This window comes from Onychostoma macrolepis, chromosome 15 (assembly GCF_012432095.1).
Source record: "Onychostoma macrolepis isolate SWU-2019 chromosome 15, ASM1243209v1, whole genome shotgun sequence".
NCBI classification, from domain to species: domain Eukaryota; kingdom Metazoa; phylum Chordata; class Actinopteri; order Cypriniformes; family Cyprinidae; genus Onychostoma; species Onychostoma macrolepis.
Genome location: NC_081169.1, coordinates 24,939,499 through 24,956,036, shown reverse-complemented (window position 1 = coordinate 24,956,036; position 16,538 = coordinate 24,939,499). Strand labels below are relative to the sequence as shown.

Below are 16,538 nucleotides of genomic sequence, written 5' to 3'. Positions count from 1 at the left end.
TTAAAAAAATTATAAAAGTAAATACATTGTGTAATTTTGGTCCAAATAACGAACTAAAATAAACACACCAAAACATTTCTAAAGTGGGGTAATGGGGTGTTGCATGGGGCCCACAAGCTATTTACCAAAAATGACAATAAACAAAAATACACTATTAAAGGGGTCATGAACTGCATTTTTAAACTTATTTTATAATGCTCACAAAAATCCACTTATAATGTTATCAAGTTTATATATATATATATATATTAGTGGTGGGCATAGATTATTTTTTTTAATCTAGATTAATCTCACTGTAATCTTGGAATTAATCTAGATTAATCTAGATTAAAATGGCTCATTTGAATTCTGCCAAGTAGATCAGAATAAATTCACTACTAGTAGTAAACAACTAGCAGTCATCAAGAAGCAAACATAATATGGTGGTAATTCGTGGTGTCGTGGTAATTAATAGGCTAATTAATTAAATTAAATTATGTAATTTAAAATTACATAAGGTAGCCTACCTAAAGGCTTTTGCGTTTTTTCCCCGACATAAAAATAAAGGGGATTTAATATTGATAATAACATTGAAGACATTGTATGATTATTCCTTAAAGATAAGGTTTTAATAGTTTTAGTAGTAGTAGTCTATTACGTTCTGCCCAATGTCTTCAAGTGAAACCGAACTTTTATTTTGACGGGTTGCCTTGAATACCTTTATATTTCTGTGTATATGATATGAGGATAGTTTTTCTCAAATGAAACGCTCGAATGCTCATGAAGTAACTCTCAGAGCAGTTCTGGAGATGTTGTTCATGTATTTATGTCCTCATTTAGTGAGAGGACAGACGTTAATATCACTGCAAGCGTATGAGTAAACAAACCCGTACATTAACACAGAGACACGCAGAAGTCATATTTAAATAGACGTTTTGCGGCTTAATATTTACAAATAGGAGTGGGAGTGTGCTCACTTGTGTGTTCGCTTACGTTTGTTTGTGTGTGTGTGTGTGTGTGTGTGTGTGTGTGCGAACCGGGCGGAACTCCGCTGTCTTGTGATACAGAGAGCGACCATGTAAAGTAGAGACATAAATGACACGCCGTCGTGTAAATAAGATAAATAACATAAGGCTATTTAGTTTGTTTAATAAAAGAACAAGGTATACACCTGTTAAGGTATACAAGGTATACGCAGTATAAAGAACAAGGTATACGCAGCACGTTAACGCCGATAACGGCCCACCACTAATATATATAAAAAATAATAAAGAAGTAATAGGCTATTTTCTATCTTGTTTTTTACTGTCTCTGCAGAACAGTCTGTTTTAATAGGCTCAAGACTCCCACTGCTATGATTGGCTAACAGTTTCGCATATTACAATAATAGATGGATGCTGTTGTGATATAGGCCTACTCTGAAAACAACACAGGTCATGTGTTTTAAAAACGTAACACTCAGTATATCAAATGATCTGGAACAGACAATGCAATAGTGGTAAAAACAAGTTTACTCACACTTGTGTTGCAACTTCACATTACTGTTGGATCCAGACGGTTTCATTGGGCGCACGCAATGAAGTTAACTTCCAGTCTGTGTTTGTTTATCGGTCTGGCTAGTGGCGCCGACTACAAGCGCAGTTAAAGTGATGAGTAGACTGAAGTTGGGCTCAGGTTGTTGTGCTGTGGGATGTGTTTCGCATACATTTATTTATTTGTGGTGACACTGCCACAATATGAAAACTGACCGCCTCAAATAGATTTTCCATAATTTAATAAACATAAGCACTGCACGTTTCAAAATTGAAATGCGGCACAAGTATTTTTATATCACTGTATCTCTGAAGGAAATCGACTGTCTTTAGAAAATGTTGGATGTCATTTTCATTTAATCTTGCTGTAAAGCCTGATAAAGCAGCGACTGTGAGCCCAGCGATGCTTTGTGTGCAGCCGTTACCGGGGAAACCTCTATTTCTGCCGCTCCAAAAGCACCTTCTGCTGGTAGAGAATGAATTTGCAATTTCAATAAGTCTGTCTGATTCAGGCAGCAAATATATTTTGCTTGTTATCAGAAATAATCTACTATAGAGGGAATTTGCTGTTGTTATTGATTCTTTGTGGAAGTCTTTAGACATTTTGTCATTTGTCCGATGTAGATGTAAAGACCACAACTAAGGCAATTAAAAGACTGCATTTTAGCAGCTTGGTTTCAATAAAATATATATATATTTTTAACTAACTATAGGATGTTTTTATAGTACATTGACATGGTATATGTCAAAAGATCAAGGGAAATTTGATTTCTCAGTTCATGACCCCTGTAACTTTCAGCTTAAGTTCAGCTAAAAGTTTCACTGTTTCTCACAAATTAAAAAGGTATGTTAGCACTATATATAACTATTATGTACATTATTTTCTTATAACTTGGTGACGTAAGCATCATAACAAAATATGTAAAATACAGTAATACTGTACTATATGCATGTAGGCATTATAGGCCAGGCTTAAAATGCAATACAATGTGACGGGTTTGCCTGAAGACTCCCCTGATGTCAGGTCTACCGTTTTCATCTAAAATGTGCTATTTTCATCAGATATTTCCATATAAGTTGAGGTCCGCCATGTTGGTGTAATCATCATCATAATTGTGACTCTTCATGGAAAATTGCAACAGAAAACAGAGATACAGAAGTCAGATTTAATAGGAAATGACAAATTTCAGTTATGAGATAAAATGTATGACTATCAAGAAATCAAGCACTAAACAACAGATGTTAATGATCCTAAAAAGATTTTCACATGATAGTATGATAAAGTATACACTCACAGAATGGGATTTGGCCTCACTGAGGTGAATCATGTGGAAAAAGAATTTGTAAATAAATACATTGATTACAGCAGTTGGTTTGTTTAAAAAAATAAATAAAAAAAATACATTTTTCACTTAACAAAAGCATTCATTCATTCATTCATTCATTCATTCATTCATTCATTCATTCATTCATTCATCCAACCATCCATCCATCCATCCATTCATTCATTCATTCATCCATCCATCCAGGGATGCAAAGCCATTCTAAATGTAACTACAATAAAACATTTATAAAAATCAAATTACACACAATATAGGACTGTTGTAGCAAAGAGAATGAGAACTGAGTACAGACATGAGACATTCAATGCAATGAATCTAGGCAATCAGTAAGAAATTACATGAGCTCTGTACCTCTTTGGTGATGGCACTCGAGCCTTGGAGAAAGGCTTGTTTCCTGACACTGTACATACGTTGTTTGCCCTGTTAAGATTCAGAAACCTCTGTCATACTCCAGTAAAACATGAGAAAAATATTAAGTATATGGAAGTAACTGTCCATAACACAGTGGAAGTAACAAACAATCCTTAAAAAAATGAAATATAAATAATAATATATACAAATAATCATTCAACATTCAGATACTTACTTGCTGTCAAAATTACTGTCAATTTGATGCCCTTGGCCTCTCCTTTAAAATGAAGGAAAAATAGATACTTTAAGTCTTTAGGATCAGCAAAATGTATATTTCTGTGACAAGTGTTTTCAGTTACATTTTTTACAGGTATAACAACATTGGGCTACAAACTGTATCATATTGACCATGTTTTGAACGACTAACTTGAACATAATCCCATAATATTAACATAAGAACACAATAGTCACTTCATTTGAATGTTTTAATTTGTGTTTCAGACGAGAAGCAGATAGCAGGCTCAAAAAGAAAGCTTAGTCTTTGCAATGACACAAGTAAGATGATGTGCTTAACAGGCTGGTAAGGCAGTGTGTGGGTACCTTGAAAATCTACTCCAAATAGACCTCCTAAATCAAAAACAGGAACAGAAAAATGCAAATGAGAAAAACACATTTTTATATATTTAATTTAGTCATATCGTCATTTACTGATTAATGTTTGACAGCCACCACCCACAGCTACACTGATAGACACTGATAAGCGTTAATTTAACAGCTGGTGAAACGGTAGTGAAACATTTCTATCTCTATTTAAAAACTAATGCTGTCTTAGTTGCTTATGAACAAACTGAAGATTCTGTGCTGAATAGACTTCTTTAGAAAAAGCACTGTGGGGACTTTTTCAAAAACTAAAGATACTGTAAACAACACGCAACAGACTTTTTTTTTTTTTTTTTTTGATAAAGCAAACTTTCTGCTGTTATACACAGCTTTGCTCACAAATAAGACACAAAAAGTTACAGGCATTAACAGTATGTTTATAATAAAATGTAATTGACAAGAAATATATTCATTCCACAGACATGGGATATAATACTAAACTTCAAGTGCTATTACTTTTGAAAATTACAACATGTCAAAGTAAAAAGCAATTAATGGCATATTTGATCAAATTTACATCAAATTTTTACTCACTCCCCCTAACCACCTGTCATCAGAAAAAAACTAAATTTTTATATATAAACAAATTCACTGCATCTGAACATGCTGAACAGATTAATCTAAAATAATAGTTGTGTCCTACACCTTCAATTCCTGCTAATAATTTTTAAACATAACACATAACTATGTCTTTGTATAAAAAACAACCATAACTAAAATCCAAAACATGCCATAGATTTATTATATTTCCACCAGAGGATCTGGTTGTCCTGGTTTGTTGCAGAAGAACGCATCAGAAGCTATTGTGTACTTGCCTCTGCTCTCTGCCACCTGGACCACTGCTGCCATCACCTGAACGAAACCTGGTGATCGCATAGAAGAATGGCAATTTCATTCATAACTGATGCAGATTGGACGATGCAATGCAGAAAAAAAGTATTCTAATTACCTGCGAGATAGTCTTGAAAGTCGACCCCACACGCTAAAACAAAAACAAAAAAAATATTTAAGACTTCAGATTATCATCTTTAGTGAAACAATTATGATGATTTTTACTTTCATTTACATTGTTAATGTATAGCTTCTTATATCACATTTTAACGTAGTCTAATTAAGAACTGTATTATTAGACATTGGAAAAACATTTGTGTGCTTTTATCAGCAGTAAGCATCTTTAAACACAATGTACTTCCCCTCTCCACCTCATCAAAAATAACACACCATCATAGACAGTTTAATATCTCTGTCTTTATCTCTTTTTATAACAGAAAAAAATAATTTACTAATGTTTTTTTTTTTTTTATATTGTAATGTGTATTAATGACCCAGTGAATTTAGATTTCTTTCCAATGTATCGTCTATTGATTTTCTGTTGAAAAACGAAGTTGTGATTGTATATACTTGTATATGTATCAAAGCTCACTGGCATTGACTCAAAAAAGCCTAATTTTAAAAGAATTTTAAAGTCAGACGGATGTACAATAATTTTCCCAGGTAGAACTGATGCTAATACTCACCCATTTTCATTTCTGGATTGGAGATCTGCAATGCGCTTCCTGGGAACGATTTGAGTCATTAAATAAATAAATAAATAAAAAATTACTGAAACATGCAATGTGTCAAATTGCATTCTCAAATCCTCACATTCAAGTGCAGTATTTTAATAGAAATCTTCAATTGTACATCATCTTCATTTCAAAGTGTGTATTATTTTTAAGATTGTTTGTTTTTTTGTTTTTTGTTTTTTTTAATATTAGTCACTGACATGTATTTTATTTATATAAATCAGTTCTAGACTCACTTGTATCTCTTGACAATGAAGAAACACAGTAATCCAACCAAAAGAGCAGCTCCAAGACCAGAGATGGCTGGGATAAGGATGTGGCTCAGAGTTGCTTGTTCTGGTAAAAATACACAATATATATATTTAAAAATCACTTAAAAACTATTTTCTACCAATATATACAGTATTTACACAGAAGAGTTTTATTGTATACCTTTCACAAAGATACGGTGAGTCGCTGTTATTTCTCCCTTGACATTCCCGTGGTGCTTGACTGTGCATGTGATGGAGGAGTGATCATCCTCTTTCGTTGGGGTGAAGGTCAGGATAGACTCTGCTTCCCAGTTTCCATGACCAATGTCCTTGTAGCTGATGATGATTTTTCCAGTGTGGCTCCAGCTGAGAGTGGGCTGGTGGGATGGACAGGTGTGCCGGACAGAGCATTTGAAGATTGCAGGTTGACCCTCCGGCACAGACTGCTCGGCCTGCAGGTCTGGTTTTGATGCTTGCTCTGTCAATATATTTTGAATGATTCACATTGAGGTTGTTTTTTTATTTTGCACGCTATTTAAGTATTGTAAACACAGGGTGAGAGCTCAAAAGCACACTTACCGATCATTTTAAGTGACACACAGTTATCCACAAAGGAGTACTTGTCTTTGGGAGATGTCTCTAATTCAACCCTGAAACAATACGGGCCGTTGTCATGGTTTTTGACTTCATCAATCTCCAAGGAGCAGTTGGATTTACCCAGTGAACCAATCAGTTTTGTACGATCCTTGAAACTGTCTTTAACCCTTGTAGAGTCTTTGTGAAAAATGATATCATCCCAGTTGTCCTTCATGTGCCACATAGCTCTAATACGATCAGAGGGTTGTTGTTGAGCAGGGTATTTGAATGAACAGGGCAACACGACACAAGACGACACCAGAGCCTCCATTTCAGGCTCTACATGCACCTTCCAAACATCAGCAAACACACCTGCACAAATAACTGAAAAGTAATAAAGATAAAATTAGTGAATAATTCTGATTTTGAAGTTAAAGGAATACCCAAAAATGAAAATCTGCAGTTGATTTACTCACCCTCAGGCCATCCAAGATGCAGGTGACTTTCTGTATTCAGTACATCAGTAAAGATCTTTTTTTAGCTGAACCCAGTAGTCCTTGGTGATTCATAAAATGCAAGTCCACTTGCTAGTCAGCAAGTCCCGTTACTTACCGACACAAAAAAAGATACAAAAAACTAAACGAATCCAAGAGGCTCCTGATGATGTATTAAAGCCTTATGAAGCAAACGACCAGTTTGTGTAAGAAACAGAACATTATTTACAACATATTTTTGTTTCATATGAACAGTGTTCAGTACATAATGAGTGTGAGCCCGCAGGACCATTTGCCTAGGGCTTGATTAGATATTAATGTTGTAAATAATGTTCAGTTTCTTACACACACGGATCATTTTGCCTCATAAGGTCTCAGTATATCTTCAGGAGTTGTGGGGATTCATTTAGTGTTTTTGTATCTGCCTTTTTGACTCTCAAAGTGATGAAAGCCATGGACTTACATATTATGAAACACCAAGTACCGTGGGTTAAGCTAAAAATCTTCTTTACTGTTCTACTGAAAAAAAAAGTCACCAACATCTTGGATGGCCTGAAGCTGAGTAAATTAACAGTATATTTTAATTTTGGGGTGTAATATTCCTTAAAAAATACATTTAAAGAAGTAAAAATTTTAATAAAAATAGAAATAATTATTTCTATTAAAATATATATTAAAATAATTAAAAATCACTTATTCATATAATGTATGGAAAGAAAGCTTTAAAATCATACTGTGAAACCAGAAGAGAAAAACTCCTGTCCATACATCCATGCTGGCCTGGACTCTATGAACTGAAGAGAAAAAAACAATATTGACTTCTTTGCATATACAATAATTGCATATACAATGTATGTAAATACAATACATACAAGTGTTGTTGAAATTAGCGCGTTAACGCAGGCAATTTATTTTTTCAGTTTAACACATTAAAAATATTTAACGTAATTGACACAGGTTTGACTCACAAGTGCTGAAGACATGTTTATTGAGACACAGAAAATCTTTACAACCACATAAATTGGGAGACCTTTCAGACGCTCTAGCTTCAACCCAACACCAGGCGCGAGTCAAATGTGCGAAGAAAAGCTACAGGTGACGAGGAAGCTTCAGTAGAACAACAGTGAACTGCGGTCAGACAAGATGTTGTCAGGTCATATGTCAGTCAAAATGAATTTTCCTGTCCTTTCAGCCGTTATACTGCTCGTAGCGTGTGCTCTTCAATTGCAGGCACAAATATGCTGGCGCATGATGTAGCCTGTATCATTTCATATCAAAGTGCAAAAGAAACTTCAAGCATTCAATGTCGTGGTTATGTTGTAGTTAAGTCATGAAGTTGCCAAAAAGGCAATTAAAGCTGCCTTAAAACTGTGCATGTATGTGTTTGTTATATATGAGTCTCATTTAAGAACATGTCTCTGCAGTGGTTTTCCAAACTGTCATGGAGCAACCCAGCACTGTCTCCCTCATCTAACACCCGATTCATCTCGTCAGCTCATTGAGTCTCATCATCATTGAGACTTTAAGACCTGAAGTGGGTCAGAAGAGGGAGATGCGTGTCAAATCTTTATCATGTTCAGCAGTGGTAGCTCTTAAAGTAATAGCAGCCAAAATAATTTAATAATCAGCTGTTGTGATGTCTGTTAATCAAAGAACAATGAATAAATAAAAGAGAGAAAATTAATAACTTGTATAGCTTTAAGGATCCATCTATATTTAATTTAAAATTTATTGTTTGATGACTTTATTCAACTTCTGTACATTTCCTACTTGCTGAAGGGCACAGGTAGCTAAATATAACATTTATTATAGGGGTTTATGTGAAGATTGTTTTAAGTTCCCTTAAACTAGAGGTTATATTAAGTAGTCTAATAAATGTTAAAATTGATAGCTCTCAATGATATTGTTGATGTTGAATGGCTAAAAAATGGGTAATTATTACAGGGAAAAAAACAATTTCATAGAGATATCAGTATCAGTGATACTGGCTTTCAGTCTTAAAAAAGATGTCATTATACAAACATTAAAAATATTACAATATTACATTAATTTGAAGATTGAATGTGAAATTATTGCAATGATTTTTTTTTTTTTTTTTTAGTGTTGGGATTAATCGTGATTAATTTCAGAAAAAATGTGTGATTAATTAGTTATTTTTTTTATTGATTGACAGCACTAATAGTACTAATATATTATATTATATATATATATTAGTGCTGTCAATGGACTGTCATGGACTGTGATTAATCATGATTAATCACAAATTTAAAATACTAGGTTTTACCTGTAAACGTGTTGATATAAAGATGCATGACAAACTAGTTTAAGGAAACCAAACCTTTCACACTTCCGCCAGGTATGAGACATAATCCTTATTATTTTTTTATCATTATTCTTTTGTTTTTATTCAGCCATTATACTGGCAATAAAACGTTTAACAAGCCACATCGCTTCAATCCCAGTATACATTTACCCAACTATTATCAAAAGTATTTCTAAATAAATACAACAAAACATTTTCTTGCGACCTTACATGAAGTATTATGACAAAATGCATTATGAAGAAGAATTGGACCTGTTCTGCAGGTGCATTAGAGCTAGCATTAGCATCATGCTTCATAAAACAATTTATGAGATTAATAGTACACTTTTATTCAGAACTCACTTCAAACCACCATCAAGTGTTTGTAATAACTTCCTTTTACGATCACGTGGAATTTGGTCGTATACTATTGTTAAAATATGCTATGTATAGCCTTTTATATCGCTGCACAAATTAGCATTTCAGATGTACACATTCTTTCAAGAAAATCACATACAAATATCCTATCGTAATCATTTGTTTATTATCTAATACAATCTATAGTGGCTGTTGTCATGTTTATTTCTGCTGTGTAAAAGCCTTAACATGTATGCTCTGCTGAAACTCACGTTGTTTGATGTTACAACCTATATACACCTTGGGCGGCCGTGGCACATTATAAAAATAGGCCAAAAAACTGCAACCCAGGGCTCTGTAATTTTTCCCGCAACTGTATTTTCATAATAGCCCACTTGTGCCGCTGCCCTGGCAACACTGGTTCGCTGTACCCTCATCACACAATGATAGATAACCTTCTGCGATGCGATGACAGGAAGAAGTTGGGGTCAAACCTTATCAAGCGATTAATTTGCGTTAAAAAAAATATTAACGCGTTAAATTTTTTTGATTAATCGCATGAGTTAACGTGTTAAGGTTGACACCCCTAATATATACAGTGGGGCAAAAAAGTATTTAGTCAGCCACCAATTGCGCAAGTTCTCCCACTTAAAAAGATGAGAGAGGCCTGTAATTTTCATCATAGGTATACCTCAACTATGAGAGACAAAATGAGAAAAAAAAAAATCCAGAAAATCACATTGTAGGATTTTTAAAGAATTTATTTGCAAATTATGGTGGAAAATAAGTATTTGGTCAATAAAATTTCATCTGAATACTTTGTTATATACCCTTTGTTGGCAATGACAGAGGTCAAACGTTTTCTGTCTTCACAAGGTTTTCACATACTGTTGCTGGTATTTTGGTCCATTCCTCCATGCAGATCTCCTCTAGAGCAGTAATGTTTTGGGACTGTCGCTGGGCAACACGGACTTTCAACTCCCTCTAAAGATTTTCGATGGGGTTGAGATCGGGAGACTGGCTAGGCCACTCCAGGACCTTGAAATGCTTCTTACGAAGTCACTCCTTCGTTGCCGGGCGGTGTGTTTGAGATCACTGTCATGCTGAAAGACCCAGCCACGTTTCATCTTCAATGCCCTTGCTGATGGAGGAGGTTTTCACTCAAAATCTCACGATGCATGGCCCCATTCATTCTTTCATTTACACAGATCAGTCGTCCTGGTCCCTTTGAAGAAAAACAGCCCCAAAGCATGATGTTTCCACCCCCATGCTTCACAGTAGGTATGGTGTTCTTTGGATGCAACTCAGCATTCTTTCTCCTCCAAACACGACAAGTTGAGTTTTTACCAAAAAGTTCTATTTTGGTTTCATCTGATTCTCCCAATCCTCTTCTGGATCATCCAAATGCTCTCTAGCAAACTTCAGACGGGCCGGACATGTACTGGCTTAAGCAGGGGGACACGTCTGGCACTGCAGGATTTGAGTCCCTGGCGGCGCAGTGTGTTACTGATGGTAGCCTTTGCAGGTCATTCACTAGGTCCCCCGTGTGGTTCTGGGATTTTTGCTCACAGTTCTTGTGATCATTCTGACCCCACGGGGTGAGATCTTGCGTGGAGCCCCAGATCGAGGGAGATTATCAGTGGTCTTGTATGTCTTCCATTTTCTAATAATTGCTCCCACAGTTGATTTCTTCACACCAAGCTGCTTACCTATTGCAGATTCAGTCTTCCCAGCCTGGTGCAGGTCTACAATTTTGTTTCTGGTGTCCTTTGACAGCTCCTTGGTCTTGGCCATGGTGGAGTTTGGAGTTGGACTGTTTGAGGTTGTGGACAGGTGTCTTTTATACTGATAACGAGTTCAAACAGATGCCATTAATACAGGTAACGAGTGGAGGACAGAGGAGCCTCTTAAAGAAGAAGTTACAGGTCTGTGAGAGCCAGAAATCTTGCTTGTTTGTAGGTGACCAAATACTTATTTTACCGAGGAATTTACCAATTAATTCTTTAAAAATCCTACAATGTGATTTTCTGGATTTTTTTTTTTCTCATTTTGTCTTTCATAGTTGATGTATACCTATGATGAAAATTACAGGCCTCTCTCATCTTTTTAAGTGGGAGAACTTGCATAATTGGTGGCTGACTAAATACTTTTTTGCCCCACTGTAAATATATATATATACACACACACCCATATGCACACACACATGGCCATGGCAACATTTCCACATTCTATGACATATCTTATTTGCATTTAGTTTAATTGAAAAAAAACAAAAATATATTTATATATTTTTGTTATTCACAAATTACAAGAACATACAACAAAAATATATAAAAATAAAACAAATAAAAAATATGGAAATTAAAATGAAAATTTTAAATTTAAAAGCTATAAAAAAATAAATAAAAAAAAAGATACTTTATTGACCATACTGATGCACATGCAATCAGCAGATAATAAAGGATGTGGGCCAGTGATATTTGCTGATATAAGAATAATAATAACAATGATTATGAAGCAAATTCAAAGAGAATACCAATGAGATTTAATAAGTCAGACAGTTTGTACAAGTATGTACAATTCTAACACCATTCTAAGGTTAGCTTCTGCATATGATTTCTAGGACACAAGCAATAGTGGACAAACGGGGGGGGGGGGGGATAAGTAAAAGATAGATAGGGCCTCGCTTAGGAGATCAATTATGAATTATTTTCAGTTCTCTAGAAATATGTATGAGAGTAAATAATTCTTTCCAAAGAAAATAAGAAAATAATTCAACCAAAAGTGAAACATATGCATCTAACATGAATCACACACTAGATAAAACATATCTGAAATAATGCAATAATCAATAAGCAATAGATGATAGAAATGTAATGGAAATTGATTTTACCCAAATGTGTGATATTAACCGATGATGTGTTTAAATATATAAAATAACTGCATTGCATTGCCTCATTTATCACGTTTACTCATTATTAACGAAAAAAAAAAAAACCTCTCTTTTAGATAGAAATATTAACATATGTTTATAATCAGGAAAATTTCCCCTTTATTTTATCATGTTCTGAATAATTAAACAAAGTATAAAGACAGCCTACCTTTTTTTTTCCAGTGTGACTGATGTGTCTTGACTGACTGAATGTGTGACTGACTGAATTCTAATGCAAATCAGAGATATAAACTGCCTAAAAAACAACAGGAAGTACGTTTTACTCCACAGACTTCTGAGAATTTAGACCCTTGTTTCATTTCTCTTATTTGAGGTTGCTGTGCTGAAGAGCATCAGAGCATCAGAGCATAAGTTCAAAGCTAAGAGTCAATGAATGTGTATTACTTGAAACTTTGAAATGAAGAAAATACGAAACAACGAAACAAACAACAAATAAAGTGCAAGAAGATTCACTCTATTAGCTCTACTGAAACTGCACACACATAGCAGGCTTGCTATTAAGAACTCAAATTACATTCTTAAATCATTTATTACCAAGACCTGGTGGTGAAGGAGCTTTAAAGGAATAGTTAAACCAAAAAAAGAAAAATAAAATTCTGTCAATTTACTCACCATGTTGTTCCAAACCTGTCTGACCCATACGTAGATGTCCACAGTAAAACAAATTAACAGTTGGGACTCCCTCACAGGAGAAATTCAATGGGAAACTAAACTACTATTGAGAACCCTGGTCGAGTTGAACACAGAAAACACACAAATATACTTACTTGCAAGACCTTGCTAAGCAAACACAGTAAGCAATGACCTAGGCATATGCACTGTACACAACGCAAAGGTAGTGTTTACTTGGGTGTATGCACTTAGCGAACCGGTCAAATCACAGCTGTAACATGAATGTTGTCAATGATAACGATTTATTTTTCAGGAACTGGGTGTTTTGATATGTGAAAATGAGGATTTGTATACAGGGCTGTCGCTAGGAATTCTGGGCCCCCTCAAAATTACGTTCATTTTTAGGTGAACCTCCCTTTAAGAACTTTAATATTTGTAAATAATAAACACCTAATTTATATAAGACACTGATATTTATCTTTAATCAGGCCCTTATTGAATTAACATTTTACTTCAATTAAAATTAATTAGAGCTAAACATCTAAAAAGAAAGAAGTTCTTGTTTAGAATCCAGAGTTTAGCTGACTAGTATTAGTAGGATGGTGGTCACAAGAAGTAAAACCATGGTCCTCATTTTACCATGGTTATATGGTTTTTAAAATAAATAATAAGTAATAATAAACAATAAAATTTGTAGTTAAAAAAACTAAACATGAAGAAACAACAAAACACCTTCTATAAAATTTTAATATTCCCCAATATGTAATAACAGTAGCATTTATAATAAATGGTTTTATTTGTATTATTGTAAATTGTAAACATTGTTAATAACTTCAAGTTAAATTACTATGGTGCCAAATTGACAAGCCTAGTGCCGTTTTCCAATATACCTCATTGTCGTGGCTGTTTTCAGCCAGCATCACTACAGAACATTTAATGTTCTCATATCACACAACTGTATAAGAATTCTGTGTCACATCTGAATGGATCAAGCGACTCGCGCTGTTTATCTCTTATAAATCGTGGCCGAAGCGCGGCGCTGTGAAGGAGACTGATCCCACACTTCTTTGACACTACTTTGTGGTTCCACATGCGCTGTCATTTAAAAACAGCACCTAATATCGGGGAGGTCTCCCTCGTTTCGGCGATCCGCCCACTACTCGCATAGAATGTGCTCCCGATGGCCAGTAGGCGAGGACCTGAACATATCTGGATGACTGGCTATAATAATTATTGAAAAATTGTGCTCTTGCGATAGTTTTACTAGGCCTACTGCTGTCAGTCTATGGTAATGAAAACCCGAAACTAAAAGTGAATTTAGGCCTATCGAAATTTTCCAGTTTAGCCATTATACAAAATACAAAAGAAATTCATAAAGCATACTTCAAAAAATGGACAAAAACATTAATTAATACTGATTTTGGTCCTCCAATGTCACTGTTCAAGCCACATCAAGCTTTTTAGAATGTCCCAACAGCCTTGAACTAGGCCTAAGCACTGACTATTTCTTTATACTCTATCCCAAATTCAAAATAAAACTCTGTGAACCGTCCCATTGTACGTACTGGGCTGTATGAAACACTGCAAGCTACAAAGTAAACAGGAAGTGTTTGTCCAAACTGGTTTTGCGAGAGAATGCAAATATGTTTGCGAGGGGACGCAAAAGTTTTGCTAGTGTGAACACAATCTTTGCAGAAAATTTTTTTTTTAAAAATTGGGAGGAAATGCAAAGTTTCTCGAGGGAAGGCAAAAGTTTTGCAATAGAATGCAAAGATTAGAAAAATATTTTTCCTCCCACGCCATATCCCTTTAAGGGCTTCATAGTAGCCAAGTTGTGAAAAAACAGTCTTTGCATCGCCTTCCTTCTGATCTAAACATTAGAAAAGAATGGATGAACCATTTTTAATGAAGTTCCAGACAACGTCAGTAAGAACTTAGTCCTTTGGTCACTTCATTTTACTGTGTATTTGTTTACAAACAAGGCAAAATTCGATGCAAGATATTAGAAAGATTAACACTAAAAGATGATGCTGTGACAAATATATTGGATCTGACAGTAATGTCACACCACACAGGTGTGAGTAACTGTTTTTGTTACGTGATCACTGTCTGTTATTACAGACCATTTGTATGGAGTATTTCTGCATGTTTAACCTAAATGGTGCCATCCATAATAAAAAAAAATACTGCTCTGGGGGCTTGTACCATGATGGTAGCTGAACAAACTCAGGGTTTCAGGATTAATTTCGAGCTGACTAAACCAAATCAATCCAATCTGGCTTTGTTGGTAGCATGACGCTGATCATCAACTTTCTGTCAACTCAGGCTTTGGTGTTCTCAAGTTTAATATGGACTGGAGTGCGTGTACTGTGATTTCACTTCTCGTGAGAGAGTCAGTGTGATTCACTGCCATCTTGAGATAAGGCACAAAACATGTCCTACACACAGCAGCCACACATTTATGTTGCTGCTAGAGGGCAGCACATAATAATGCTGACCATTACACTGAACCAAACATAAGCTTCTTATATTTTATGAATTACTTGAGACTCAGATTGAGATATCCACTAGAAAAATTATTGTATTAAATTAAATATCAGTTTAAAAATAAGCTAGTTGTATTAATTTGTTGTCTTGTCAATCAGTTGTTGTAACCTCAGTTGGACCTTTGTCAACTCAGTCAGTTTTTGTCAACGCTGTTAGATGAAGGTTTATGTTCATTTTGAAATAAATATATATATTTTTTTTTCAAAGTACTATTTTTAAATAGTAAAACATTAATGAAACTGTGTGATAATATGTCTATGCTCTCAAAGAACATAGGTTATATATGTTTAATATTAAAAAGGATGGTGGAAAATTAAGAAATGTAGAAATTGGACTTTTCATAGTAGAGTGAAAACTGGAAGAAAGTGTAGAGAATGTATTTAATCACTTCAGCTCCTTTACTGAACACCGTTATTACATAATTGAAGACTGTACACTATTGTTAAATAGATCAAATTAAAATAACATGCTTTTTAATGCATCTGATGGAATTGACACAAATTAAAGGGATAGTTCACCCAAAAATGAAAAATCTGTCATTAATTACTCACCCAATTACTCATGTCGTTTTAAACCCATAAGACCTTATTTCATCTTTCATCAAAGCACGCACATGCGTTTCAACAAAAATATCTTAATTTGTGTTCTGAAGATGAATGAAGGTCTTATGGATTTGGAATGACATTAGGGTGAGCAATTTATGACAGAATTTTCATTTTTGGGTGATCTATCTCTTTAAGTTATTAAATGAATATGAAAAAATGAAATGAGAAAACATTTTCAGAAAAACCTGTTCCCTTTCTTTACAAATATATCAATTTATAAATAATGTATCATTAAATAATAAAACTCACATTTTAAAACATGTTTTTTCCCTTATCTCAAGAATCTGTGCAAGATGAAACAATCTATCCATGAAAGAGGACAACCTAAAGAAAACGTCTTGCCATATCAGTGCAAGTAAAAGTTTATATAGTTGATAATATGTATAGGTATAAAAAAAAAAAAAAAGATTA

The 16,538-nt window shown here is 34.5% G+C and overlaps 1 protein-coding gene across 3 annotated transcripts; it reads right to left on the bottom strand.

Moving 5' to 3' along the window:
- Positions 1-1,050: 1,050 nt before the first annotated feature.
- Positions 1,051-12,549, bottom strand: LOC131554085 (sialic acid-binding Ig-like lectin 14). Of its 3 annotated transcripts, none has more exons than XM_058799162.1 (13): positions 12,512-12,549; positions 7,486-8,280; positions 6,261-6,641; positions 5,863-6,159; positions 5,667-5,766; positions 5,383-5,421; positions 4,815-4,847; positions 4,681-4,728; positions 3,806-3,832; positions 3,441-3,482; positions 3,206-3,274; positions 2,807-2,825; positions 1,051-2,632 (listed from the first exon to the last, which is right to left on the bottom strand). In XM_058799162.1, exons 2-13 carry the CDS (start codon positions 7,619-7,621, stop codon positions 2,570-2,572), a joined length of 1,254 nt encoding a protein of 417 aa, XP_058655145.1. In that variant the 5' UTR covers positions 7,622-8,280; positions 12,512-12,549; the 3' UTR covers positions 1,051-2,569. The 3 variants fall into 3 exon arrangements, with proteins under 3 accessions (XP_058655145.1, XP_058655146.1, XP_058655144.1); XM_058799163.1 differs by having other exon boundaries at positions 7,486-7,545; positions 12,512-12,548; XM_058799161.1 differs by lacking the exon at positions 12,512-12,549 and having other exon boundaries at positions 7,486-9,367.
- Between the last annotated feature and the right edge of the window lie 3,989 nt (positions 12,550-16,538).

Excerpts from the sequence above, each read along its gene's own strand:
- LOC131554085 (XM_058799162.1), bottom strand. The coding sequence starts at position 7,621 with ATGTATTGTATTTACATACATTGTATATGCAATTATTGTATATGCAAA. Across the intron at positions 5,422-5,666 it reads TTCATTGTCAAGAGATACAA|GAAGCGCATTGCAGATCTCC; the intron begins GTGAGTCTAGAA and ends AATCGTTCCCAG. Across the intron at positions 3,483-3,805 it reads ATTTGGAGTAGATTTTCAAG|GAGAGGCCAAGGGCATCAAA; the intron begins GTACCCACACAC and ends TTCATTTTAAAG.